General features: G+C 42.0%; 1 protein-coding gene across 1 annotated transcript; it reads right to left on the bottom strand.

Annotated features, from left to right (window-relative positions):
- Positions 1-5041: 5041 nt before the first annotated feature.
- On the bottom strand, positions 5042-19245 carry CCNB2 (cyclin B2). Its single transcript, XM_019732213.2, has 9 exons — positions 19082-19245; positions 17324-17452; positions 17122-17235; positions 10718-10888; positions 10456-10614; positions 8724-8960; positions 8284-8424; positions 6427-6537; positions 5042-5320 (listed from the first exon to the last, which is right to left on the bottom strand). Exons 1-9 carry the CDS (start codon positions 19103-19105, stop codon positions 5210-5212), a joined length of 1197 nt encoding a protein of 398 aa, XP_019587772.2. The 5' UTR covers positions 19106-19245; the 3' UTR covers positions 5042-5209.
- Between the last annotated feature and the right edge of the window lie 7839 nt (positions 19246-27084).

Below are 27084 nucleotides of genomic sequence, written 5' to 3' on the forward strand. Positions count from 1 at the left end.
CCTTGTTCTTTCTTGACATTTGTTATGGGTTGAATTTTGTCACCCCACAAAAAGATCTGTTGAACTCCTAACCCCCTGTACCTCTGAATATGGCTTTATGTGGAAATAGGGTCTTTACAGAGGTAATCAAGTTCAAATGAAGCCATTAGGGTGTGCCCTAATTCAGTATAACTGGTGTGCTGATAGAAAGGGAAATCTCGGCACGGATCGACTCCCAGAGGGGAAGAGGACATGGAGTCGCCATGTACAAGCCACAGAGGGGGTCTGGAACAGATTCTCCCTCAGCCTCAGAAGGAGCCAACCCTGTCGAGACCTGGATCTCACACTCCCAGCCTCCACAACTGTAAGACAATCAATTTCTGTTGTTAAACCACCCATTTCGTGGTACTTTGTTAAGGCAGCCCTAGCAAACCCGTGCAATGTTTATTACAGTAATAATGAAAAGTTGGGGAAAATCTAATGTGCGTCAATAAGGGAAAGATTATAGGGGAGACTCACTTCTCTACCTCTCCTTCTCCCAGCTGCCATGGCCATTCTTGAACTAATGGGAAAGTAAGGTTTGACCAGCACACACCTTTTTGTTAGTTCAGGATCCCCAAGTCTATGGGAAAAAAATTATCAGGGGTTACATATAAGGAAAAAAATGTATGTATGTTTGGAGCAAAGTAAACCATTTAATCCTATGTTTTATTAAGAACAGGAAGCAAACTTTATTCAGTAGCAATAACAAATAGAGGAAAATAAAGCCATAATGTGATGACTGAGGAAAGCAGATTACCTCCTTTGACTATTTTACTATTGACACTGATAGTCTATATTTTACAAAGGACTTTTCACATCCTGGACTCACCAAACGTGGGAGGAAGGCAGCAGAACCAGAATTCCAACTGGAAGCATTGTAGACTCCCACAGCCCCTGCCCAGGCGGCCTTCTCACGAGCAGGAGTGCCAAATCCCCTTGTGTTCGCATCTACCCCTGGCTGGCTAGGAGAAGCTTATGTTTTTCCTGAAAAATCAGGCCTGATAAAAGAAGCTCAACTTGAAAAGAATTTGGGGCTGACAGACAGGTCTGGATTCAGCACAGATTCTTTGAAAAAGGACTAGGTTGGGGATAAATCTGAATTCAAGCTTCGGAGGAACCAAGGTGAGCTTGATGATCAATGGAAAGAATCACAATATGTGAAATTCCTTAAATAAAAATTCATTGGCTTTTAATAATTTTCCCTAATGTTAAACATGGAAGGGAGGGAGGGAGGAAGGAATCCCCACTGGACGCGGGGAAACCAGCCCTGGCTGCTTTTAATTATTGCTATTTTAAACTAGTGTGTAACTGAGACCTCTCAGGCTTTAGGGGACCAAACAGGAGCTGGGTTAAACATCCCCACAAGCAGCAGGAAGAACCGTCATCCACAGGGATCCCAGAGCAAGCCCCAGGCCCTGCCCCACGTGCCTCGTCCAGGCTCAAGGAGGTGCTCGACAGCTGCTGCTTGAATAGGTAGGTGAAGTTGTGTTTACAGGTGAAGAAAACTTCAAGTCATTACCCTAGGTTTCCTCTAATCTCTGGATCTTGCCAGGCCTGCGTTTTTGTTCACTCTTCAGTTAAACACACATGTGATTAGTTCGAGTCACTTAACCTAGAACATAATGAGGATCAAGGGGCCTTCCCTGACTTCTAGAATGTGCCGTCCTGTTTGGGATAAGGGGCGTGCCTGTGCACATACAGCACACATGGAACAGCTGTAGAAAATGCAGTGTAAAGGTCTGACAGATCCCTTCAACCAAAGGTTTAATGTAACCAAGAACGAATGAGCAGGCTTGAACATGGGCACGAGGACAGACATGTTTGAACTAGACCAGCTGTTCTCCAACCCTTTGGCCTCAGCACGCCTTTACACGCCTCAGTATTATTGAGAGTTCTGCTTTTGCCGGTTCTAGCTATCAGTATTTACCATATCAGAAATTCAAACAGAAAATTTTAAAACACAGACACATTCCACTAACTGCCAGAGTGATGCCATCATATGTAACCTCTGGGAGATTTGACCATACCCTACTGACAGAGTGAAAAAGAAGCAAACAGCCTAGTATAATGAACATAGTTTTGACCTCATGGACTTCTTGAAAGGGTCTCAAGGACCCTCAGGGTCCCCAGACCACATTTTGAGGACCTACAGACGGGGGTAAGTGCTAATCAAGAGGGAATGCAGCAGGGGGAGCAACCGGCCTGAAAACATGCAAAAGGGCCGTTGCTCCCACCATGCTCAGGGAAGCAAGACTGGCGCCCATAGAGGGCAATGGGGGGCCTTTTTATGAGCTTGCTCCCCCAACGGGTACAAACACCCACATCCCAACATGTGGACCCAGCCCATCTGATCAAACGTGACTCACCACCATTACCAAGTCCAGCGCCACGAAGGCTGGAGGGCTGGGGAGTGCAGTTTCCTTTTTAAAAGGCCATTCCCTGCAAAGTGCACACACCATGTCCACGCACATTCTACCAGCCAGACTTAGTCATGTGGCCTCAACTGCAAGGAGGCCCTGGGGGCTGGAAGTCTCCTGCTGGAGAAGTCTCCGCATGAAGAGCATCTTGTCCAGGTCGCAGGGGAGAGAGCCTTCCTCCTCTTTCAGCCCCCGGCTCCTTCCAGGCAGAGGTGCTCACAAGAACAAGTGGGAGACAGCATGACTGTGCATCTCCACCAACTTGCACACCGCAAGGATTCCACATAACCCAAATCCTTTCCCTTTTTGACTCCTTCTAAACTCCTCCCCAGACCTCCGGAGTGAAGCTGGGGAGACAAATGCTGGCCCTGCCTCTAACTGCTACTTCTTTTACACGTGGTTTTCTGGGAAGTGTTGCTGGTGGGTGGGGATGGAGTCTGGATTCGGGAGTACAGAACACACAGAGCATCTTTGGTGGAGAGCCTCTATACTCATGTTCAAAAGGGTAGGAGCCACATTCCCTCCTTATTTTATGTCTCTCCCAACTCCTAGATGATGTTTACAATTGCTCCTGAATTTAGAAACTCTTACTCCTACCAGCTAATCCTGTTGCCTTTCCCTCTTCCTGTACTGCCTCCTCTGACCAGTAGAGCCTAGTCTATAATCTCCACTTTGCAAATGAGAAGGCTTAGTATGGTTCACTACCTTGCCCAAGGTCACACAGCTCTTAAGTAGAGGAGCCATCATTTGAACCTGATCCGACCCCGAGCCCCATACTGTTAATCTTTGTCTTCAACAAATATTAGGGAGTTTGATAGGCAATCTAATTGTCAACCTTTAAACTTCTAGTATCTTTCTCTCAAAGATGAAAAACATAAAAAGCTCACAAATAGGACTCAACTGCTCTAAATCTGTAACTCCTTTTGAAGGGCAAGAGCTGTGTCTAACATTTATCTTCAAATGCCCAGAGTTCATCTCTTTCCAAGACCATCAACCGCCTTAAAATAATAGCCACTAATATTCAAGCACCTCCAGATACTGTGCTAACAGCTTGACATACTTTAGTACAACACTCTGAGGTAGACACTAATCTCCATCTTACAGACACACGTCACACAGCCCCTAAGTAGAAACAACCCAGTATCCAGGTCTGTGCTCTTCAGATACTGTGGTTACATCATCTCATTTTCTAATTTCAGTGTTTTTATGATATTATGACTTCTACTTTTATAGCTCGTTTCACATTTATAGCACTTCAATTTTGCGTGCCTGCTGTGGCACATAAGGAAGTATCTTGAAGGTCTTTTTTATGACATCCTGGAAGTAGGAATTTCGTGAGTCAGAGTATTTAATATTTAACTAAGCAAAATATGTAATAAAGAAGCTATAAAATGTTTTGGTAATATGCCTACAAAACCCATCCTTTCTTGATGAGAAGTTGGAGCTCAAGCATCCCTGGGAAATAACTGCTTTTCAGAGTCAGGGAAGTGCCCTTTCATGGTCTCAGTTACCATTCACACTTGTGACCTAAGTCAGTTTAGACTGCGAGGGAACAAGTTTCACTATCTCAGCAAGGGGTATTTACAAAACTTTACACAAGGACTTCAACATAGAAAGATATCCAATTTCTTTAAATGCTCAAAACCAAAAGACTTGCTCATCAGGCAGCCCTGGGCAGCCAAGGAAAGGGAGTGAGAAGCAGCCCCAGCGGGAGCCAGGTCCTACCCTGGGCAGCCACAGCCACAGCTGAGTCACGAAACCAGACACCTCTGCATTTCGCTGTCATGCAGGAGGCAACTTTTACCACACTCCCGGCTGGGGAAATGCTGAGTTAAGTTAGTTTACTGAAGCTTCTCAGAGCCTTTATGCCTCTTACACGTGTTTGCGATGTTTCCCAAATGTAGTTGACCTACTCCTTTCTCTCAAAAGACCAATTAACATCTTGTTGAACTAATAGTTTGGGAAGTTGTTGCTATAAGAGACTCATTTATTGGGGGAGAAATGGGGTTGGGATTTTTTTTTTAGCGGTTGGAGACAGAAAGCATTCCCCCTTAGAAAACAATGTTAAATGTGATCTCATGCCTACTCAAAAAAAAAAGTAACCCATAATGTAGTTGAAACAGCACAACAGGAAAATGCATTCTAAGTCTCAGCTTAACTAGATGGCACAAGCCCATCTCCTTTTTCCAGCTGTGGCCCCTTAGGCTGCTAGTCTTGGTCTCAACCAAGCCTTTGAGAAAGGCCAATTGTGAGGGTTACTTCTGGTGGCAATAACCCTAGTGGGCCAGGTGTTCCTGTATAGGAATTAAGAAAATAGTTGAGTAGGTTCTAGAAAGGTAATTGTCATGGTTATTCTATTTTAAATTTTCATAATGAATCAATCTTTTTATATTCAAGAAGTTTGGGACTGGGTTGGTATTCACTAAAGCCAAGGTCTACTTTTTCCCATTTGAGAAAATGGTAGGAAGATCTTTCCCAAAGCCATAAAGGCAATAATTTACATGCTATTCATAATAGCTCAAAAAGAAATTAGTCAAAGTAAGTGTCTACTGAGTTCTTCAGAATAGAATGCACAAATAAATACACGGGATAAATATACAGGATACCTAAAGAAAAATCACTAGCTTTATTTTTCCTCAATATACATTTAGAAAATAGGCCTGAGAAGAGATTTCGTGAACTAGACCAGAGGATTATATACAAAGTCACGAGTTCCCAATCGCAAACCAAAGTGCACAGACGAAGCACTCTTTCCCGAGGGCCCCGGCAGCCTAGGACCGTCCCATCAGAGGCGAGGCAAGCTCTTGGATGGCTTTTGAGTTCAGCTGAGGAATTGTGCTGATCTTCAGGAGTTTGCTGCTTGCGTACTTATTCTTGATGGCCTGTGGAAGTCATCTGTGATTAAGCACTCATCGGGGCCCCCCCGACCCTTACACCTTGTTCCTAGTCTCATTTACAAGTACTGAAAGGCCAGACCCACAATCTCCAGGTGGTCTGAGACGCCGAATCACTGAAGCCAGCGAGCACTCTGAGGTCCTATGTTGTGCCTGACAACTTCCTTCCATGCCTACTAATGGGTCCAGCCCAGCTGGTAGCACAGGTGACGTCCAGGTCCAAGGAGGGCTTGGAAGTGGGAGCAGTGTTTATCATACCTAAGTGCTGCTAGGACAGAGCAAGTTCAGCAGGACTGGCAGCAACAACTACACTAAAAGTGCGTGGCGACCAGTGCTTAGCAGAGCCCAGACAACACCCTCAGGTCTGAAACACACTGCACTCCCAGGTGCTAAGTCTTGCTGAGACCGTACCTAAGGAAGCCAATCAGGATGTAAGGGCGCTTGGCACAAATGCCTTGCTGTGTCACCAGACTCCTGGTAAGCTGATATTCGGTGTGACACAAGCACAGGACAGCAGCCAATCTCCACGGGCTCCTTCTCTCAGGTGGGCCACACAGAGACCGAAGCCATGGCCCCAGAACGATTCCTGAGTGGGCTTCCTGCCCCTCATTCCTCACCACACTTGCTATTCAGGGACGTTTCAGTCACTGTCCCAAAAGACCCTGGACAAAGGCCCTGAGTAATATGACCTGAATACCCAACCTTCCACAGGGCCGTGTGAGGTGGTCCTTGGTGTTCCCGGCCACATGCCGACCAGCCTCCCTACTTACTGAGTGTCCGACCCAGGACACTGGGATGAGCGTGGATCAATACACTGCAGAGTCGCCTGGCTGACTACTCTGGGCCTGGGCACAGTTAGCCTATCTACCTTGTTTTAAAAAAAACTCTGCTTTCAGAGTTTATCAGTATGCTTCATCCCCTGCTATACTAGAAAAATATAGAGTTATGCTAACATACTCTCACATATGCCAATATATTTACATGAAAACACAAACACACATGGTACATACTCTCATACAGAAAACCCATAATCTAATGCTTTTCACAGCTTAGGAAAGAGTATTTAACGAATCTGTGTAGGAAAAAGTACTTACGATGAATTTCATTAAGTTTTCATTCACTTTCACTACATTTTTGGCCATGTGCTGCATGACTTCCAGTATTTCATTCTCTGTGTATCCTGTGTAATACTGCTGTTTTAAGTTCTGGAACACAATGCAAAGAGAAGGGACACAGTAAAGCCTCCACTTCTTTAGAAGAGCGTATCTTACACATGCAGACATTACTTATGTAAAAGCCATAAAAGAATATTCTTAACCATCTAGTAATTCAATTACAGCCCTAATCACTACCACGGTACCAGCAAAGCAGCTAGTAAATTGTTGTTGTGTCTTTAGTCTTTTAAAATGTAAACAACTTCCATTTTCTTGGCTTTAAATGGCATTAACTTTTTTGAAGGATCCAGGCCAGTTGCTTTTAGAAGGTCCCACATTTTGGACTTGTCCAAGTGTTTCCTGACATTTGAAGTCATGTCAAACATTTGGGGCATAACTTTATATGAGTGATAATATATACTTCGTATTGCACCAGAAGATACGTCAATGCAGGTGACGTCAAGCTTGCTCACCAGAGTAAGCTGGTGCCTACCAGACTCTCCATCACAAAGGTGCAGTTATTCTTCAGTATTACTACATAGCTGAGGTGACACTGAAACCGGGTGAATCTCGTTCCCCCAAATTATTTCACCTAATGATATATAAGCATCAATTGATGATGCTGGCTTGAATCAATTATTACACTGAGGGTTAAAAATTGGTTGATGTCTAACCCTACCGTTCTTTCTACTTTAATTAGCTAGCATTCTACTGATTAAAAAAGAAAAAAAGCCTCCGTTTCTTTCCTTCTTTTCTTCCTTCCTTCCCTCCTTCTTCTCTTTCTTTTGTATCATTATGGACATGCGGGTTTTTAAAAATGCATTATAATCTATTACTATCACTGTTCTTCGTAATGGTCAAATTTAATCAGTAAAAGCCCTTTCAAGCCAGTTCCTTAACCAATACCCAGTATCCGTTTTCATTAGTTGCTGGTCTATTCTCCCTGTATTTTTTTTTTTAAAATTAGCAAATATATAAACATGCAGGCATATATTCTTATTCCCCCTCTTTCTTACACACAATGTAAACTGTGTACACTTGTACAGAGAACCGCTCCGCCATGGCGCCCGGGCAACCTTGCGCGTATCCACACAGGCCACGCAGTCAAAGGCTGAACCACAGCGATCTGTCTGTCGGCAACATGCCTTGTGATCCTGCAGGAATGTGAGGAGATGGCAGGCCCGGGAAGAGCGGCCTCCAAGCCAGCTCCTACTCACCTCCCTGTCTCCCCTGGGAGGCTGTTATGAAACTGTTTCTTATCACCTCCTGGGTTCTGAGGCTTTTGCTCTGCTGCTCTCGGGGTACAGCTACAGACCAGACAACTGTTTCTGAGTCTAGAACTAGCTCGTGTGCAAAAGGTCATCCGTGCCTCACACTGCAGTCACCTGACCCATTCTGTTTAGGTGTCCTCTTTGGTGTCGTACACAAGGACCCAGGGAGTTAACATCTTTGGCTCCTTGTATGAATCTAAAAGTGGCTCATTTTATCTGTTCTGGCAAATCAGTCAGGCTTTGACCTTGTTTTGTCTTATGTGCTTCAGACTTGCTTACTTCACTTAACAAAATACCCCAGAAATCTTAGCATATCAGTTCTTAGTGGACTTCCTCATTCTTTATGACTCTAGAATACATTTGTATACCACGGTGTCATTCTAATCTCCATCGGAATTGGTCCAAGCAGCTTTCCTTTAGGCCTTTGGACTTCAACAATTTTTTGTTGAGAAAATGCTGAGGCCTTTTCAATCCAAGAGGGCCTAAAACAGAACCTAACTAATTTCTTCTGAAATCCAACACTCACCCATTTTCCTTGGCCTAGAACCTTCTGGGACAGGCAGGAAGCAGCTGCTGCCACCTTAGAAGGGTGATAATGCACCATGTCGTAGTCAATGAGAGTCAGCTCCATCAAATATTTGGCTAAAGTGTGCTGTTCAACATCAACCTACAAAAGAACAGCCAGGGACAGTAAGAACCAGTTATTACGCTTGCAAAATTCTGGGTGAAAGCCTAAGAGCCTAAATCCATTTAACTGACTTTTCTTTCCCAGGAGCTGCTCTTTGGACATTATGTTACAAACACAAAATGTGAGGTCTTCTCTCTTAAGAACTGATGAGGTAAGTATGAGGACTTATCTCAAAGATGTTTCCTATAAGTTCATAAGCTTTCCTTTAATTGAATCAATGTTTCTGGTGTGACAAGCAGCAGCAAAATAAAGTCTCCTACAGAATTAGAGGCACTTACCTCCCCAGCTTTTGATGCCCGTCTTAAGAAATGTAGTGGCAAAGGTCGTCCCAACTCAAATTTCAGCTCTTTCAAAATTAGAGTTTCCATTTCTCGGATTTGGGAACTGGTATACGCATTGTCTGTGATGTAAACGAAGTCTTCAATATTTGGAGAAAACATCTCCTCATATTTGGAAGCCAAGAGCAGAGCCGTAATCCCAACCAGTTGAAGCTTCTTACGAGAGACTGGCTGAACCTAATCGAAGAAGACTATGTCAAAAATCATATCTAACAAAACTGGGGCTCTGGGGGAAGAGAAGGGAACCAAGTCCTGGAGATATGCACATCGCCTGCGCTCACACCCCTTACGGGACCAGGAAACCGAAATGCTACTACCAGGTACCAGGACCACTCACAGCGGCTGTGACCGAGTACTCAACTATGTGTGCCAGGTACAGTGCTAAGATTCTAACAATCATTTCATCAAATCCTCATGAAACTCCTAGGAAGTACCTATTTCCCCCCCCTTACAAACAGATGGCCTGAGAAGAGATTCAAACACCAGCCCACGATCACTCAATTGCTCAGTAGGTAAGAACTGTACCTGATAACTAAGCCCTAGTCACTGCTCCAGCGCCACCGTCCTGGCTTGAGTGTCTAGGGAGGACCCAACATGGCACTCAACATGGTCTAAGCAGAAATGTAACAGATGCTTAGGGATGAGGAAGGGGGTATCTCAAACGTTTCTCTAATCCTCACCAAAAATACACTCATTATTTGGCCTGAAGAATCTTTCAAAGATGTTTCAGAATCAGGGATAATCTCAGTTTAGGGAATAAGTGTTTTCCTTAATTTCCTTGGGGAAAAAAAAAAAGACTAGGACTTTGCTTTTTTTTGCTCCAACTTTCATTATTGAAAATCTACCAAAAATATGACTGTATAATTAAACCACTTGTAAAATGAAAACCACTGAATCTAGTTAATTAGGATTTTGTAGTATCTCAGGGTCATTATCATAAACACAATTATTAATGTATTGTTAATACTTGACCTAAACCTGTATCATAAATGTTGACTTTAAATAAATCCTTATCTTCAAGTCTACTGTTTGGTAGATAACACACTAATGGTTTACGTTTGGAATTTCTTCTAACTGGTCAGTGTTTTTGTATCACCAGTTGATAAGTATTTTGATGAGCACTTCTGCCTCTCAGCTTAACTTCTTACATTCCTCTTTACTTGAGACTTCATAGTCATACACTCCTCCCACACACCCCAACCCGGTTTGTAAACTCCTGCCTCTTCCCGCTTCTAGTGACTCAATGCCACAGTTAGCTAGGGACTGGAAGCTCTCTGGCCCAATTCCTGTTCTCAGATGCAGAAACTTAATACCAAAGAATACTGACCTACAGAAACTGCACACAGGTCTGGAAAGCCTGCATACAAAGGGGCTACAGGCTTCAGACTGCCTTTCAGACCATCTGCTGGTGTGTTTCCTCTGGTGAATGACTGGCAATGCAGTACTTCCCCGAGCATGTTTCAGCAGGCTGACCTAACAGAAATGCCTGCCATTGGTCAGCATCACCAGAGGCTTGACACACCTGGACTGCTTCCCTTCCCAGCACCTGAAGTTCTTCGGCTTCTCCTGAATTGGCTGTTTTGGTCTTCTCTTCAGAAATACGACACCTGGGCAATACGTAACAGCCATGTTCTGTGAGCCACTGGTACCAAGTCCCGGAAGCCACACTCACCTGTAAGAACCGATCCATAATGGCGATGCACATGTACAGAGTTTCCTGCAGCAGCCGAAACTTGGAATGGACTTGCACCAGCCAATCCACCAGGATGGCACGCATACGGCCGTTTATGTCTCTTCCATCTAAGAAATGGGGATTTATGGACTGCCGAGTCTGTTGGTGGAATTACAAGTTTAAAAAGCTGACATCACTTCCTTCCCAGCTGTGTGGTACACCCCACATTGCTTATATAACCAAAACACAAAGGCCCACTCACCTCAAGCTGCCTTAGATACTGATAGATATCCTTAACGTAGTCGCTGCAGAGCTGAGGGTTCTCCCAATCTTCATTATCAATGTCCTCGATTTTGCAGAGTAAGGCATCAGAGAAAGCTTGGCAGAGGTTCTCTTCCTTCATGGAGGTATCTTCAGGTGTGGGAGAAGGACCCTACATCGACAAATTAAAGAGCATGTATTACTTACTGCCTTCATCACAAATACATGCAGAGCCAACTGGTTTAAAGTATCATGTGCATTTTTGAAATATATTAAAGCCAAAATAAATTTCAGAGTAAGAGGTGAATCATTCAGGATACAGTAGACGAAGTTTTTACAGATATACTCCTGTTTAACTCTCTAATTCCAATCAAAGTGGAAGCCTAAGTCCTCACAATGGCCTATGGGCCCTTCATGGTCTGGCCCTCCCCATTCCCCTTGCTGACCCATCTCCTGCTTCTCTCCCCTCCGTCTGCTTCATCCAACCTAGGGGCTTCCCTCGCTGCAAATAGGCTCCCTCCTCCCAGGATGCTCTTGTCCCTGTATCTGCATGGGTCATTCCCCCACCTTCTTCCAGTTTCACTTAAATGTTACCTTCTCCGTGAAGTCTATCCTGACTCCTATTTAAAATAACCACCTGCTTTCTGTTCCCCCCATGCATACGTTTGATCTCTCTTACTGTGTTTTCCCCCCCATAAATCCTACAATCTAACATAGCTTACTTATATATGGTATTATTTTCTGTCCACCTCTGCCAGGAGCTCTATAAGCTTATATTTATTTAAATGGATTTTGTCCACTAAGGTGGCTCAAACACCTGTATCACCCCTGACACACAGTGGGTGTTTGGTAAATATTTATTGAGTGAAAAACTGGGTGCAGAGATTCCTAGAGCTAACAGTTCACTTTAGCAGTAGCCTCTTCTGCATGTGTAATGTTTTCTTCTCATCAATTAACTTATTCTAAATTGAGAAATTGGTGACTAAAAAGCAGAAAAGCACATTCCAGCCTATGAATGAAATAGGAAGAAGCAAAGACTGAGCAAGCATACACCCAGTAATTTATTTTCTTATACTGACAGGATGATCATCTATTAAACAAAAAAATATCACACACATTAAAAATGTATTAAGTTAAAACAAGTGTTTAGTAATGAAGTATAAATAAACCATTACTTTTTAAAAGACTAAGAGGTACTTCTCAAAGTAAAACCTAACAGGATTGCTAGGCTATAAAGGATATATAGTAAAGTAATAAGGTATAGAAAGAGAAGCTATATAATAAATAATTTTGATTTACATTAAAGCTCAATGATTATAGTTTCCAATCTTAAAGGATAAAACAATAACAACAAAATATACATAGCAGTTCAAAACAGGCCCTTCCCTCTTAAATCAAAGGTCTTAACCTGAGGAAGGGCCAGGAGAACAAGAGGGATGCAAGTAGGCATGCCCTTTATTAAAGAATTTAAGAAACTCAAGGGACTAGAACAAATAATAAGAGCTACTTGGGGTACCAGGGAGAAACCTAGGGAAGGAGGGGAAGGCCTCCAGGAAAGTGCCTAGGCAAAAGGTACCCCAGTACAAAGTCCCAGGAGAAGCTGAAGGGATAAGGGCCGGTCTGAGGACTGCATGTTGATTTGGGATGGTGGGAGGCACGCAAAGATGAGCTGGAAAGGTTGAGCAAGAACCTGGTTAAGTTTAGGTTTTATCTGAAAGGAATCCACTGAAGTAACTGAGCAAGAGTGACTAGAGTCACATGTGCATTTTAATAAGCACATGTAGCTGCAGTTGAAGGTTACCTTTTTCAAGGATAAGCATCATCACTCTCCCCAAAGGCAGTCAGTGCCAGGAAGCTGGCTTAAGGGAGAGGTTACCGTCTCGTGCTACATGTGCTGCCTTAGCAGCTGGAAATGTTTACCTGTGTCTATTCAGCAGCACACCTGAGTTTAGCGATACCAAAAAGCCACCAGGATAAGACAAGGTAAGTGCTCTGGCCCTTCGTTTAGAATTTCTTAAAAGCCTTCCTGTTGGAGTCCAACATAATTTAATCATCCTAAAATCCTTTCTAAGATCCCCCTCATTTGTGCAGGTAGTAATCTAAGCCCTGTGGACCAACTGTGCAACCCTCTGTCCAGTGCCCGCAGCATGCAAAATTGAAAAACTGGATCAGCTAGTTCACCGTCACGCACCTTTGAATGCATGACAAAATCAGTCTGAAGAACAAAAACCTTCAAATTAGATTAACAAATGAGTTCTGTGGGTTGTCAGAGACAACTGAAAAGTCCTCTCAGAAGCAATCAAAATGCGCGATTTTGTGGAACTTGAAACGCTCCTGTTTGGTTAAGGAGCTGGGTGGAGCGCAAGTAAAGGCTACTGAAGGTCCAGTACCCACAATGCCTGAGCTGGGTCTGCTGAAAGATCAATATTAACAGACCAATACATAGGTATTTACACAAGGCTGTGTAAAACAGAGTGCCTTTATTTATTAAACTCATGATACCAAACATCATAAATTATTGTCCATTAAGTGCAACAAGGAAGGACTCCCAGCAAAACTGTTGATTTTGATTAGATCATGATGTGTAGCAGTGTGTACTCGTGCACACACAGGCACGCACAACTGGAGAAAGGCAAAATGGGTTACTGTAATTAGCTTAGGGACTGCAACATGCAATGGAATGGACTTTGGGGGGTAGGGAGAGTAGTAAAAATGAACTGACCTTTCGATCTATGTACTCTACATACGTCTGCATTGTTTTGTTTTGATGACTGTTTCTTGTGTAATTAAAAATGAAAGTCACTCTTTATTTAATGTGAATAGTTGTGCTTATTCCACTTTTACATACTTTTTGTATTAGGGAAAGTTAGGCCATAAAATATTCTTATATTTGAATGACTGTCACTGAATTTAGTGTTGAAATCAAATCTGTGTAACTAAAACTGCGTCCAAACTTCTAGCTGCGACTCCTGAGCACACTGCCTAAGCTTGCATCTCTCTTATAGCTATTATAATGCATGCTTCTTCTCCTCCGACCTTCCTGACTTGATTGGGAGCTACCTGAGGACAGAGGACGTAGTTCATTCAACTTGCTTGCCCACTGCCCAGCAAACAAAGGGGCTGGTAAAAGGCTTTCTCCTCCCTTCAAACTACTGCTTGCCAGAGCTTCATTAGTCAGCAAAAAACATTGTTTTCTCCAAAAATTGCAGGATAATAAATGCCTGCAATTACCTGTGAATGGCGGGAACCCTTTCAAGGCCTCAGCCAGGTTCCGTTGTGATTCGGTTGCTTCATCTCCTACAAAAAAGCAATCGGCCCTCCAGTTTTGCAGAGGGGATAGGATGAATTAGATTAGAGGTCTGGGAACATCTGCTTTCATAAACACATGGCTCATATCATCAGCTTCCCAGGGCTCCCTGCTGCTACACATCCTGTACTTGACTGGCATTTCCACACCTCCAGGGACAGGCTGTAAAGGAGCAGCAATGGCTCTGCAGATAGGGCAGAGTAAAAGCCAGAGACAGGTAAGCTGAGGGGCGCATCTGCCGGGAGGTGGCGCTTCCCCTAAATTGTGGACTTCATGGTCTCCTCTGTCCTGTTTCTCAGAGGAAAGTGTATTTGAATTGGAAATAATTATTGTTCATTAATCCCTTATGTCTTCTAAAACTAGAAGCACATTTCAATCACAGGAGTGATTTTTATATGGACTGAGCTACAGGTTCATAATTCTTTATCTGAAACACAATGGACTCAGTTTTGTCAGGAAGCTAGAGAAAACGGAGTCAGCCAAGGACATGCGGGTAACGGGATCTCAGAAAGAGGAGAGTTGTGGAGGTCGCAGAAGGAAACTTCTCCTTCGTTTTCTTCATATTTTTGGTTCTTTGGTTTTTTTGGGTTTTTGTTTTTGTTTTTGCTTTTTCCTGCTTTGATTCAAACAGTAATATGTGAAAAGTCTGAAAATTTTAAGGAAGAAAATGAAAACGAATCTTAAGCTCAACGTAATACTCAAAAATAACTACCATCAACACCTTGTATATAAGTGCACACTTTTAAAAGCAAATTTGGGGTTTCACTGCATTATATTGTTATAATCTGGTTGTTTCCTAATGTAATGTTCATTTTGACATCTTTAAATACTCTATGAAAACATGATACTTATGGTTGCACAGATTTCATTAAATGGATTTAACTGATTTCCTATAGAATATTTCTTTGTTATGTAAGAGGTTTTCATTACTGCATTATTTACAAGTTCTCGACTGTCCCTCTGACCACTTTCTTAGGATAAATTTGAAAAACAGACTTACTGGGTTTGGAGAATGACCATTTGAAATATAATGCTAAATGGCCCTCCTGAAATGTGGGAGGAACCACATTCAGTCACCCATATAAAATACTTCATAATGGTGAAAAGCTGCTTTGGGTTTGGCATTTTAGGAGGTCGCTAGAAACCCACCAGGAAAGGCCCATTATTAAAGAAAAGTTGATCGTGAGTATTTGTTCTGAGCTTTAGTCCTTGATTTGAAGCTTTTTTCTCCTGTCCAATGAGCAGCAACGTGCTTGCCAACATCACTTCTAAGTACAAGGCTCGCAAGTCTGTCCCACTCCTTCAGATGCTGCTGGACCATTTCCAACTGTATTTCCCAGTGGATGAATCTGTTACCTCAACACATCCACAGCCAAACAAGACACCTTCCCCAAAGCTACCTCCCTTTTCTGACTTTCCCATTTTTCATTTATTCCATAAATGGTTTCTTACTCAGTGGTTAAGGATCTCACTCCTCCATTGCAAGTAACTTATGCAAAGAATTCCTTCTATATACAGGATGGTGTCCCTGAAAGGAGTTCTGGTACATCCTAACATGTCTGATGTTGTCTCTTAGCACCCGCATAGGCTAGTTCATGACCCTCATCAGCTCTTGCTTGGACAATTGCAATACTTCCTAATTTATGGCCTTTCCATGGCCACCCTACACTGCTTTCCTCACTTCTCACATCTTTTCACAGGTGCCTCATTGTCTAATGGAATAAAATCCAAATTCCAAGACCTTCAAATCCAATTGCAATCTTCTCTCCAACTTAATCTTCTGCTTCCTCAAACCTTCTGACCCAGTTTAGACTTGTGGACTCCTTACCCAAATAACATGATTACAGGCCTATTTCCACTTTCATGCTTTGATTCTTGTTATTGCTTTGTTCCATAAAAGGTAATTTTTCCTATCAGTTTCTCCATAGCTATCCTTACAAATGTCACTTATTCCATGAAGTTTCCTTGACTACTAGTGTTCCTTTAGATGTCCTTTCCAAAGGATGGCATTAATGTCTACCCCAGTCATTTAACATTCAGTCACACATTGCTTGGAAGCATCTAGCATCATTCCCTAGGATTACTAATTTAATTTTCAGGTACTTATGCACCTTCTAGATAAGCTTCCTGAAGGCAAAATGTCTCCTTTTCAGCCTTAACACAACTGGATGTATATCGTAAGTGCTCAATATATATATTTCTCAAATATAACTCATGTTTTGTTTTGAAAATTTTCAAATATGCAATACACACACATACACACACACACACACACACACACACACGGTGCCAAAAAATGTATACACATTTTAAGAAAGGGAAATTGTATTAAAATTGTAATAATATATACCGATAACAAAAGATGAATACAAGTCACGTTTGACTTCTGCAGTTACAAGAGGTGCTCAAAGTGGTTGCCATCAGCCTCCAGACACTTCTGATTACGGTGAACTACTGCTTGAGCAACGTTGACCAGTGTCCCCTTGTATACATTTTTTTTGGCACCTCCCGCATAAACACACATACACACACATTTTTGAGCTGGAAAGAGTGAAGTAGTTATTGTATTCTCAGTACCTACAACAGTGCTCATTTCATAGTAACTATATGAATGTATGTAATCTATGAATGAGAGCATGCATGAACTGGAACATGATGGAAGGGGAACAGGCCAATGGGTCTCTTAGCTTTCTAACTCCAAGAGAGCTAACCAGTCACAGAAACCACAATTTATCACCCCAGAATGTTGGCATTACCTTGGTCCTACATGAGTATGGGTTTCAGAACCTTGAGCTTCCACAGCTTTCATGGGCAAGTTCATTCTTATGGTGGATTATTTTAATAAAACCTACCAAATTTCACTCTGAGATGACTAAATTTATCTGGGTATTAAAGTAATTAATTTTGTTATTCAAGTTCATAATATTAAATTACGATACCGTCACTAAAAAGTTATAGATATTCATTTCTACAGTGTTGTTTCAAAGTAGAGCTCTAGCTCTGAATGTTCTTCAAAAGTTGCATTGATAAAGGCACGTGCAGTCTGGCCAAAAACAGGCTGCTTCATTAAGCCGGTTTGTAAATTTTGACCTTCGTACCTTTGGAGTCAACATTTTCACCTGGACTGGTTTCACAGAAGCAGTAGGTTTCAGTTGTTTGTTGACATTTGTTGTTTTGGTGGGCTGAACTGGTACTTTGATGTTCTGAGCTTTCTACAAAGAAAAAGAAATGTGAATAGGGCAAGACATTCCGTATTTTCCCCATTGTGCACACGTATGTTCCTAATGGTTGTCACCTTACCTTAGCTACTTGTGTGGGTCTGGTTGTAACTCGATTTCCAATTTCTTCTAAAACTGCCCGCCGGAGTGTCACATGACTATTCGCTTTAGAATTAACTCCTGTGTCAATATTATCCAAATCGCTGGACACCTAAAAAATTAAAAATTGAAAAATTAAAGAAAAGTTGGGACAATTTAAAATACTTCCCTAATATCAGATACTCAAATTCAGAATTGCTTTAGGAAAGGTGAATATGCTGAGATCTAATTAAGGAAGGGAATAAGTACATTTTAGGAAGTCTAGAAATACTATTAGTGTTTGATAACATCACTCTAAATTAGGCAAATCACCATCCCACCTAGTCTATAAAAACAAAAAAATCCCACTAAGAGCTTTACAGATAAGTGATTTCTCATAGAGCACCCACGTCACTTGTTAAAGATCCCTGTATATTTAAGGTATCTATAGTATTTAAAAACCTTCTTTTACAGAAATTAGTAACAAGTGCAATTAAGACAAATTATTAAAAAACTATAATACGTCTGGCTGTTTAAACACCAGATGTTTAAAACCTAAACTAGATTTGATTCTTATGCCATTCTAGAAAAAAGTGCTCCTATAGACATGATCTTTTAGCTAAAGCTTTTAAAAAATGCAGTTGCCATAGCATAGACTCTCTTATACTAAGGAAACTTAGAAAAAAAATAGTTTTCATGGGTAAAATAGTTTTACTTTCAAATCCCGAGAAAGTTGGAATTGTATGAAATAAGTTGTTAGTTGACCCTAACCTGCTTTAGACAGCATGTGCTGAGACAAAACTTACTAGCTAAAGCAATTCATACAAAAAAGTCAATTTTATCAGATGTGATAAACATGTCACAAGAAAAAACACGTCCCATTCCCCAGAAATTGGGAGTCCTATTCCTAAAGAATTTCCCAACAGAGGGTTTGAATGGACCTACCAGGACAGACCGAACAGGGGAAAACTCAAGCCTGCCTGGATAGATGGAATTTGACTATGAAAGAACCATATAGGACAGATTAGACAAAAATTATTCACCAGTTCTACTTTGATCCACAAACGGGTAGAAATTAAAAACTGAATGTATTCAACTTATTAGGATTCACAAAAGTCATACTGTTCAATTTTTCCAGCAGTAATTGCCAACTTTTAAAAATGTTTGAAAGTTGAATGCTATGGGTGGAAGCCTGGTAATGTGACTAAGTTTAAACCCATTTGGAAAAGAAAATTGGCAGCTTTTAACTAGCCTTATAGCCAGGAGGATGGAACTCCTGGTGTGTCACGACCTTCCCTATTTTTCAGCAAAGGAAAAGTAGATCCACGTACAATTCAAGCCCACAGGGGAAAAAAAATAACCAAAACCCCATTAACACTTCAAGGAAAACAGAGGAAGGAAATCCCAAGAACCCTGTAGTTAGATCTCTAACAACAAAGAGCACTCAGGATCGCTCGCTGAGTACTAGGCGCAGTGCTCCGGAGGCTGGCTTAACAGGTACCACGTCCGAGGCGCTTTCGTGAACTTCCCCCATTCCCAGGGCAGAGACCAGCCGGGGCAAGGATCCGGAGTGAGGAGCCTAGGCCGGGGAGGCTGGCCAGAGAGGACAGGCCGCAGGGCCCGGTCCGCGGGGGAAGCGGGCAGCTGGCAGAATGGGGAAGCGGCGTCGGTTGGGACGAAAGAGCTCTACAGAGAGAAGCGAGAGACAGCCGAGGGACCTACGCGGCCGAAGCCCCTGGCGCTTGTCGCGGAGCCCACTCACCGTCGGGCGTCGGAGCAGCGCCATGAGGGACGCGGCAGGCAATAGTGCCAGCCCGGCCCAGGGTTGGACGCGGACCGGAGAGGGTAGGCACAAGCTTCCGCGGCGCCGTTAGTTCTACACTCCGAGCCCGCAGTTCTGGAGCTCTTCGTGTTGTCGCCTGGCTCCAGGATTCAAATACCGCGCCGCTCGCGCTCCCATTGGGCGGCCCTACGTAGGGCGTGCTCTTCCCATTGGTTAAGCAGGAGGCATTCCCGTATGCTGATTGACTGAGCTCTACAGACCCATTTGGTTGTCATAACAACTACGCCCCCCACACACACACCGCCACACCCCCGGCCTGCTGCCTTTTTTTAAAAAAAACATCTCGGCTTCCAAGATAAACAAAAACGAAATGTTTCATTGGGACAGCAAACGTAGGCCACCTCTGAATTTTGACAAGGCTTCGCCTATGGAAGTTTCTCTACGTTTGTGCTGGGTGGACAGAAGTTGGTTCTAGGGAACACCCTGGAAATGCCATTTCTGACCTTTATTCCTCTTCCGGAAATTGCGAATTGGAGTTTAGGTTGGGTTGGCCTTAGTACTTGCACAGGCGCCTCTGGTGGCTCAAGGCTGCACTGTAGGTGGTTGAGATGCAAACGGGTAAGGGGTAAGAAGTGTGACGTTTACTCAAAAGTTAAGATTCCCGAGAGAGGCAAACGAAACAAACAAAATGCGATTTGCATTATCTGTGATTCTTGTGAGCTCTCTATAGTATTCCCGACACCTTGGTTTGTGTTATGGTCGGTGCTCAATAAATTGTCCACGAATAGATGATCCTATGACATACAGAATACTTTAAAATTAAAAAGAAGGTGTGATCCAGCCTTGGGCCGAAGGGAAGGAGGATCAGATCAAGACAGGAAAAGAGGAAGGAAAAAGTGAGAGGAACAGGAAAGGGGAGAGGAAAAAGCTAAGGAAAGGAAAGGTCCAATGCCCCTAGTAAAGGTAGTGGAATGACTCCTGATAACAGGTTCCGTCTAAGATCTGAGCAAGCTTTCCTGTCACTCCTGTTCTACTCTTTAAAATATGGTTTACCTCTTTATTGCTGGGGTTATCAATGAGCTTAAATGAAGTTAAGTGATCTGGGTTAAATTCCTTCCCTTGCCCTTGCCCTTGCCCATGCATCTGGCATTTCTAAACTTGTTTCCTCTTCTATAAAACAGGAATAATTGCAGCTACTATGCAGCATGGGAAGATGTTAGTGTATCTATCCTCCTATAAGGACAAGTCTTGGGAGGCCGCCAGATGGCTCATTTGGTTAGATCACGTGCTCTTAACAAGGTTGCTGGTTCAATTCCCACCTGGGCCAGTGAGCTGCGCCCTCTAGAACTAGATTGAAGGACAATGACTTGACTTGGGGCTGATGAGTCCTGGAAAAACACACTGTTCCCCAACATTCCCAATACAAATCTTAAGAAAAGAAGGAAAGATAGTCTGGGGAAGGAAAAGTAAATGTTTAGTGCACTGGGGTTGTGAGTAAAATTATATTTTTGCTTTATTGCTTTATTGTTATAATGTGGTATTATCAAAAACCACAACTATAAAAGTAACAATCCTCACCGACGCACAGGGCTTTGTAAACAGAAATGCTATGAATGGTAAAGTGCCCTTATTAACTGACTTGACATGGTCAAAATAAATAATTTAATTCACATTAGACATATATTTTCATTAAAATTGAAGTAATATTTCTTTTGTATCCCTCACTGCAACTAACCTAGAAACTTACAAATAAACTTTTTGATGCAACCTCATTTAATGCATTGTAGTCCTGTTTTTTACTTCCTGTCCCTTCCTGCCTTAGACAACATTGATCACTCTTCCTGTATACTAATTCACATAAAGTTTCTTGTTGAAACCTCATAACAATCCTTATAAAACAGGTAGTATCCTAGTTTTTTGTCATTTTTAAATTGAGGTATAATTGACATATAACATTATATTAGTTTTAGGTGTACAACATAATGATTTGATGTTTGTATATATTGTGAAATGATCACCACAATAAGTCTAGTTAACATCTGTCACATATTATCTCAATTTGAAGAAACTAAGGCTCAGAGCAATTAAATGTCTTGGCTGCAATAATAGCACTTAAGCGTTTTAGAGCTAGGATTTGTACTCGGGTCTGATTCCAAAGCCTGTGTACTCTTTCCATTATGTTTGCCATTGTCCAGTCTATTTACATGTGGCAGAAAGAGTGGGAAAAGTTTGAAACAGTCATTGAAGGAACTCAAATAGAAAATTAACCAAGGATAAATTTCTCGAAGGCCAATGGCACTTTACAGTATGGTAAAATTCTACACGATCTATTTATTTTCAGGTACTGCTTCAAAAAGGTGCGTATGTGAACTTCAGTGAATATGGGTTGCAGGCAGAAGCGCCCCAAGCAAAAACACAGACCACCAGGACTGGACCGGCATGATGGAAGACAAGGTAAGAGGTTGGTTTGGCAGGAGCTATTGGGCTTCAAGGTAGCTCTTGCTTAGTATCTTCTAACCCCACAAGGTGCCTACATATAGGATGTTTAGGTCCTGGAATGCCAAATGGGAACTGTTCTTTTCGGACATCTGAATCTCCCAGTTTGGGGTATTCTTGCGGTCTTTGCTATGAGGACTCCTTCTGAATCACAAGCTGGTTGCACAGTTTATTTGGTATCGAACCATGGATCAAATGTAACTGAGAGCCCTGGGGAGCACTGAAGCCAGTTTAATAGAATTTTTGGTGACCGAAGTCCAGATATCTGGAGATTGGATCTTTTTTTTTTTTTTTTTTTTTAAGCTTTTTTTATTGGGGAAGGAGGATTGGGGAACAGTGTGTACTTCCAGGAATTTTTTTCCAAGTCAAGTTGTTGTCCTTTCAGTCTTAGTTGTGGAGGGTGCAGCTCAGCTCCAGGTCCAGTTGCTGTTGCTGTTGCTAGTTGCAGGGGGCGCAGCCCACCATCCCTTGCGGGAGTCGAACCAGCAATCTTATGGTTGAGAGGACACACTCCAACCAACTGAGCCATCTGGGAGTTCAGCGGCAGCTCAGCTCAAGATGCCCTTCTCAATCTTAGTTGCAGGGGGCAGAACCCACCATCCCTTGTGGGACTTGAGGAGTTGAACCAGAAACCTTGTGGTTGAGAGCCCACTGGCCCATGTGGGAATCGAACCGGCAGCCTTCGGAGTTAGGAGCACGGAACTCCAACCGCCTGAGCCACTGGGCCGGCCCTGGAGATTGGGTCTTCACATAGGGGATAAGAGAGTTACTAATTGTGTTTTTAAAATAGTCATGTGTTGCATAACGATGTTTTGGTCAACGAGAGACTGCATATACAGCTGTGGTCCCATAAGATTACAATGGAGCTGAAAAATTTTTATTGTCTAGTGATGTGTTAGCCATCATAATGTCATAGCACAAAAAAGTTGCAAAAAATCAAGGCTACGGATGAGATGCAAACAACGTGAACCTGGGTGTGGATGAGGACGACACTGAGGAGCTCCTAGAGGTGGTTCCTCAGGAATTGACAAATGAGGAGTTGTTGGAACTGGAACAGGAACGCACAGGTGAAGAAGAGGCAAGAGAAAAGGAAACTGCAGAACAAAAAAGAACCCCAAGAAAATTCAGTGAAGGGTTTAGCAGCTTTTGCAGACCTCAACAATCTCCTTAAAAAGTTTGAAAACATGGACCCCAACACTGAAAAGTTTTCATTAATGAAGAGGACGTGTTTCTGAAAAGAGTGACACCTCCTCAGAAGAATCGGAGGCAGGTCCTTTAGGAGGTGTTCCAGAAGAAGGTACTGTTATCATAGGAGATGACAGCTCTGTGTATGTCACTGCTCCTGAGAACCTTCCAGGGGGACAAGATGTGGAGATGGAAGACAGTGCTATTGATGCTCCTGACTGTTTAGGCCTAGGCTAACGTGTGTTTGTCTCGGTTTTTAATAAAAAAGTTTTACAAGTAAAAAAAAAAAAAATTTTTTAAACAGAAAAAAGGTTATAAGGGTGTAAAGAAAATATTTTTGTACAACTGTATAATGTGTGTGTTTTAAGCTAAGTGTTACTACAAGACTCAAAAAGTTTTAAAAAATTACGAAGTTGATAAAGTAAAAAAGTTATAGTAAGCTAATGTTAATTTGTCATTGAAAAATGTTTTCATAGACATTTAGTGTAGCTTAAGTGTACCGTGTTTAGAAAGTCTCCAGTAATGGACGGTCACGTCCTAGGCCTTCAGGCTCACTCCCCACTCACTGACGCACCCAGAGCAGCTTCCAGTCCTGCAGGCTCCATTCATGTAAGTGCCCTTTACAGGTGGACCATTTTTTATCTCTTGTGCTCTATTTTTACTGTACATTTTCTATGTGTAGATACACAAATACCATTGTTACAATTGTCTACAGCATTCAGTACAGTAACATGCTGTACAGGTTTGTGGCTAAGGAGCAATAGGCTGTACCATACAGCCTAGGTGTGTAGCAGGCTGTACCACCTAGGTGTGTGTAAGGGCACTCTATTTGATGTTCGCACAATGACAAAATCAACTAATGATGCATTTCTCAGAACACATTCCTATTAAGCAACCCATGACTGTATGTACACAAATTCTTGCTATACTCTCCTTCAAATGGTGAAATCTAATCAACGTGTCTTGAGTATACGCTGTAGTTTAGTGACTCTCATTTCTAATGAACAGAATGTAGCGGAAGAGAGTGTCAATTTTGAAACTAGATGTAAAATGGCACTGTGGTTTCCTCCTCGCTCTCTGGGATCATTTGCTCTGGGGAAGCAGCAACCCTGCCGTGAAGACATTTGGGCAGCCCTCTGGAGAGGCCCACATAACAGGAAAGTAGCCCATAGGAACCAAGGCCTATCAGCCACGTGAGTGAGCCATCTTGGAAACAGCTCATCCAGACCAGACCCAGGAAAGGCTGCAGATAACTGATGACTGCAGCCCCCACTGTCATCATGATTGTAACCTCATGAGACCTGGAGCCAGAAGCACCAAGCTAAACTGCTCCCAAATTCCTGATGCACCCACAGAAAATAAGATGTTTGATGTTTAAGCCACAAAGATTCAGGGCTACGAAGCAATAGATAACCATTTCACAGCAACAGATAATAAACACAAAACTTTGGGGAGTGTATGGCTAACAAGGAAGTTTTAAGTACATCATAACAACTTCTCTGAACAAAACAGCAGTTCAACTTCACTCACACATTCATTCCTTTTTCAGGGCAGGTTGGGGTGCAGCGGATGGGAGACTTCCCACAGCTCTTCTAATTCCCTCATCTAACATTTAAAAACTTAAAACATTTTGTTCAATTACAGTTGACATTCAATATTATATTAGTTTCAGGTGTACAGCACAGTGATTAGACATGTACACACCGTGTGAAGTGATCCCCCAGTAAGGCTCGTCCCCCCCAACACCAGTTATTACATTGACTATATTCTCTATGCCGTACTTTACACCTGTGACTATTTTGTAACTGCCAATTTGTACTTCTGAATCCCTTCCCCTTTTCACCCAACTTCTCTCCCACATGGTGACTGTCAGTCAAACACTTTTCTTACAAAGGCGCTTGAGAATCTAAAGAATAGAATCCCTAGAAAATAGGTTTAGAGCATCCCATATTATGGAAGAATTTCCAGCTATGTGAGGGGGTAGGGCAGGCCTTTGGGTCCTCCTTGAACTGCCAGATTGGAAATCTGAGTGTCTTGAATTGTTACCACACAGGCATGCAATGTCAGAAGCCAAATCCTTCCTAGAGCACAATGTATCAATAGCAATCTGTAGAATTTTATACTTTCCAAAGTTTTTCTCCCACACACACATTGAATATTTACACCTACAGCAAATTGATTCAGCAGTTTGTACTGAAGGTTCAGCAGAGCCCACAATAAAAATTAGTATTTAGTGTAATTAATCGTTCTCTGTAGTGATGATAAAGGATTAAAAGAGACATGCAAACCTCACACCTGTCAAATTAGCTATTATACAAAAGACAACAGGTAACAAGTGTTGGAGAGGATGTGGAGGAAAGGGAACCCTGGTGCACTACTGGTACAGCCATAAACAGTATGGAGTTTCCTCAAAACACTAAAAATAGAACTACCATGACTCAGCAATCCCACTTCCAGGTATCTATCCAAAGAAAAAAAATACTAATTCAAAAAGATATATGCACCCCTATATTCATTGTATCACTCACAATAGCTAAGATAGGGAAGCAACCTAAGTATCCATCAATAGATGACTGGATGAAGATGTGATACACACACACACACACACACACACAGAATATTCATCAGTCATAAAAAAGAATGAAATTTTGCCATTTGTGACAACATGGACAGACCTGGTGGGTATCATGCTAAGTGAAATAAGTCAGACAGAGATGGACAAATACTGTATGGTTTGTTTCACCTACATATGGAATCTAAAAAGAAAAAAAAAAATAGACTCATAGACATAAAGAACAAACTGATGGTTGTCAGAGAGGAGGGGGATGGGGAATAGGTGAAGGGGAATAAGAGGTACAAACTTCCAGTTATAAATGTCACGGGGATGTAATGTACAGCATAGGGAATATAGTCAAGAGTATCGTAATAACTGCTTCTGGTGACAGATGATTACCAAATTTATTGCAGTGACACATCATAAGGTATGTAAATGCTGAATAAGTATGTTGTACATCTGAAATTCATATACTATTGTATATAAACTATAATTAAAAAATGAGACATGCAATTTGGGCTTATCAAAACTTCTTCTGGAAACCCACACCTATCAGCCTAGGATTAAGCCTAGATGAAGTTAATATAGCAACCCAGGAAGCTCAGCAGTGTGTGCTTAATTAACCCTTAATGGGCACCAGGTCCCTGCATCACACAATTTAGTGAAGAGAAAAACTAGGAGAGAATGAGAAATTCCAGTTCATTTCTTCATAAAATTTTCTTTTAGGTCAGAGAACACAAATGGTTTCATATCCTGTGCCAATTCTGCCCCACTGGCAGTAGCTGCCTAAAACACAGCATTGGGTGGTACTGATGGGCAGCTATGTTCCTGTTGTGACTACAAGGCAGGGGAAGAAAGCACATGTGCTGGAAATCTCCCATGCCTCTCATAGAAGAAAAATTCCAACCCATCAGAGAAGGGCTGAAGAGAATCATTTCTTCCTACCTAGGAATTAGTTTCTTGGATTATAAGAGAAAGAGCAGCAAACACTGTATAGTTTAGCACCTTGCTATGCTACCATTTGTTATCAAAGGCAAGGATATTGGGGTGGTGGGGTGAGATGGAGTGAGCTTCAGGTGAATTTATATTAAGTATGTACTATATGCTCTTCACACTCATCTCTCATCATTTAATTCTAATAACAACCTGGTTTTGCTTTATAAATGAGAATGATGAGGCTCAGAAAACGACAGTTGTCCAAAGCTACACAATTTCAAAGCCCAAGTCTGTTTGACACCCAAGCCTGTATTTTTTCTTAACCTCAAAAAATTGTGTGGCCTATGAATTTCTACAGAATACACAGGAGAGAGGAGACTGTCCCCAGCAGGCACAACCACAAAATTGGTAACATCTATTTTCCTTTGCAAGAAATAGTTGTTTTAGATACAATTCTTAATTTAAGAAAATGATTGAAATCTATAACTGAAGGATATTTCAACCTTGATATAGCCAATATCATGACACATGAAGTCTTGAATAAGCAAGAAAATTTACTGTATCTCCACAAGTTTTGGAAGGTAAGTTAGAAATCAGGATGCATTATCTATAGAACTGTACTATTTGCATTTATGAAAAACTAGTAATGAAATGTCAACAGAGTTTTGTTTTGTTTTCTCAGAGTTTATATTTTAATTTTAGTGTTACAAATACCATTTTTAAAAGAGCTAGTTTTCTGTGTGTCAAATTGCTATGGTTCAAATGATGAAGTGTGCTAGCAGCTAAAATAAAGTCACCAGAGTAACAAAAA

Source organism: Rhinolophus sinicus, linkage group LG03 (assembly GCF_036562045.2).
Source record: "Rhinolophus sinicus isolate RSC01 linkage group LG03, ASM3656204v1, whole genome shotgun sequence".
Taxonomy (NCBI): Eukaryota; Metazoa; Chordata; class Mammalia; order Chiroptera; family Rhinolophidae; genus Rhinolophus; species Rhinolophus sinicus.

Excerpts from the sequence above, each read along its gene's own strand:
- CCNB2 (XM_019732213.2), bottom strand. The coding sequence starts at position 19,105 with ATGGCGCTGCTCCGACGCCCGACG. Across the intron at positions 10,615-10,717 it reads AGTATCTAAGGCAGCTTGAG|ACTCGGCAGTCCATAAATCC; the intron begins GTGAGTGGGCCT and ends TTCCACCAACAG. Across the intron at positions 6,538-8,283 it reads TTCTAGGCCAAGGAAAATGG|AACTTAAAACAGCAGTATTA; the intron begins GTGAGTGTTGGA and ends ATTGTGTTCCAG.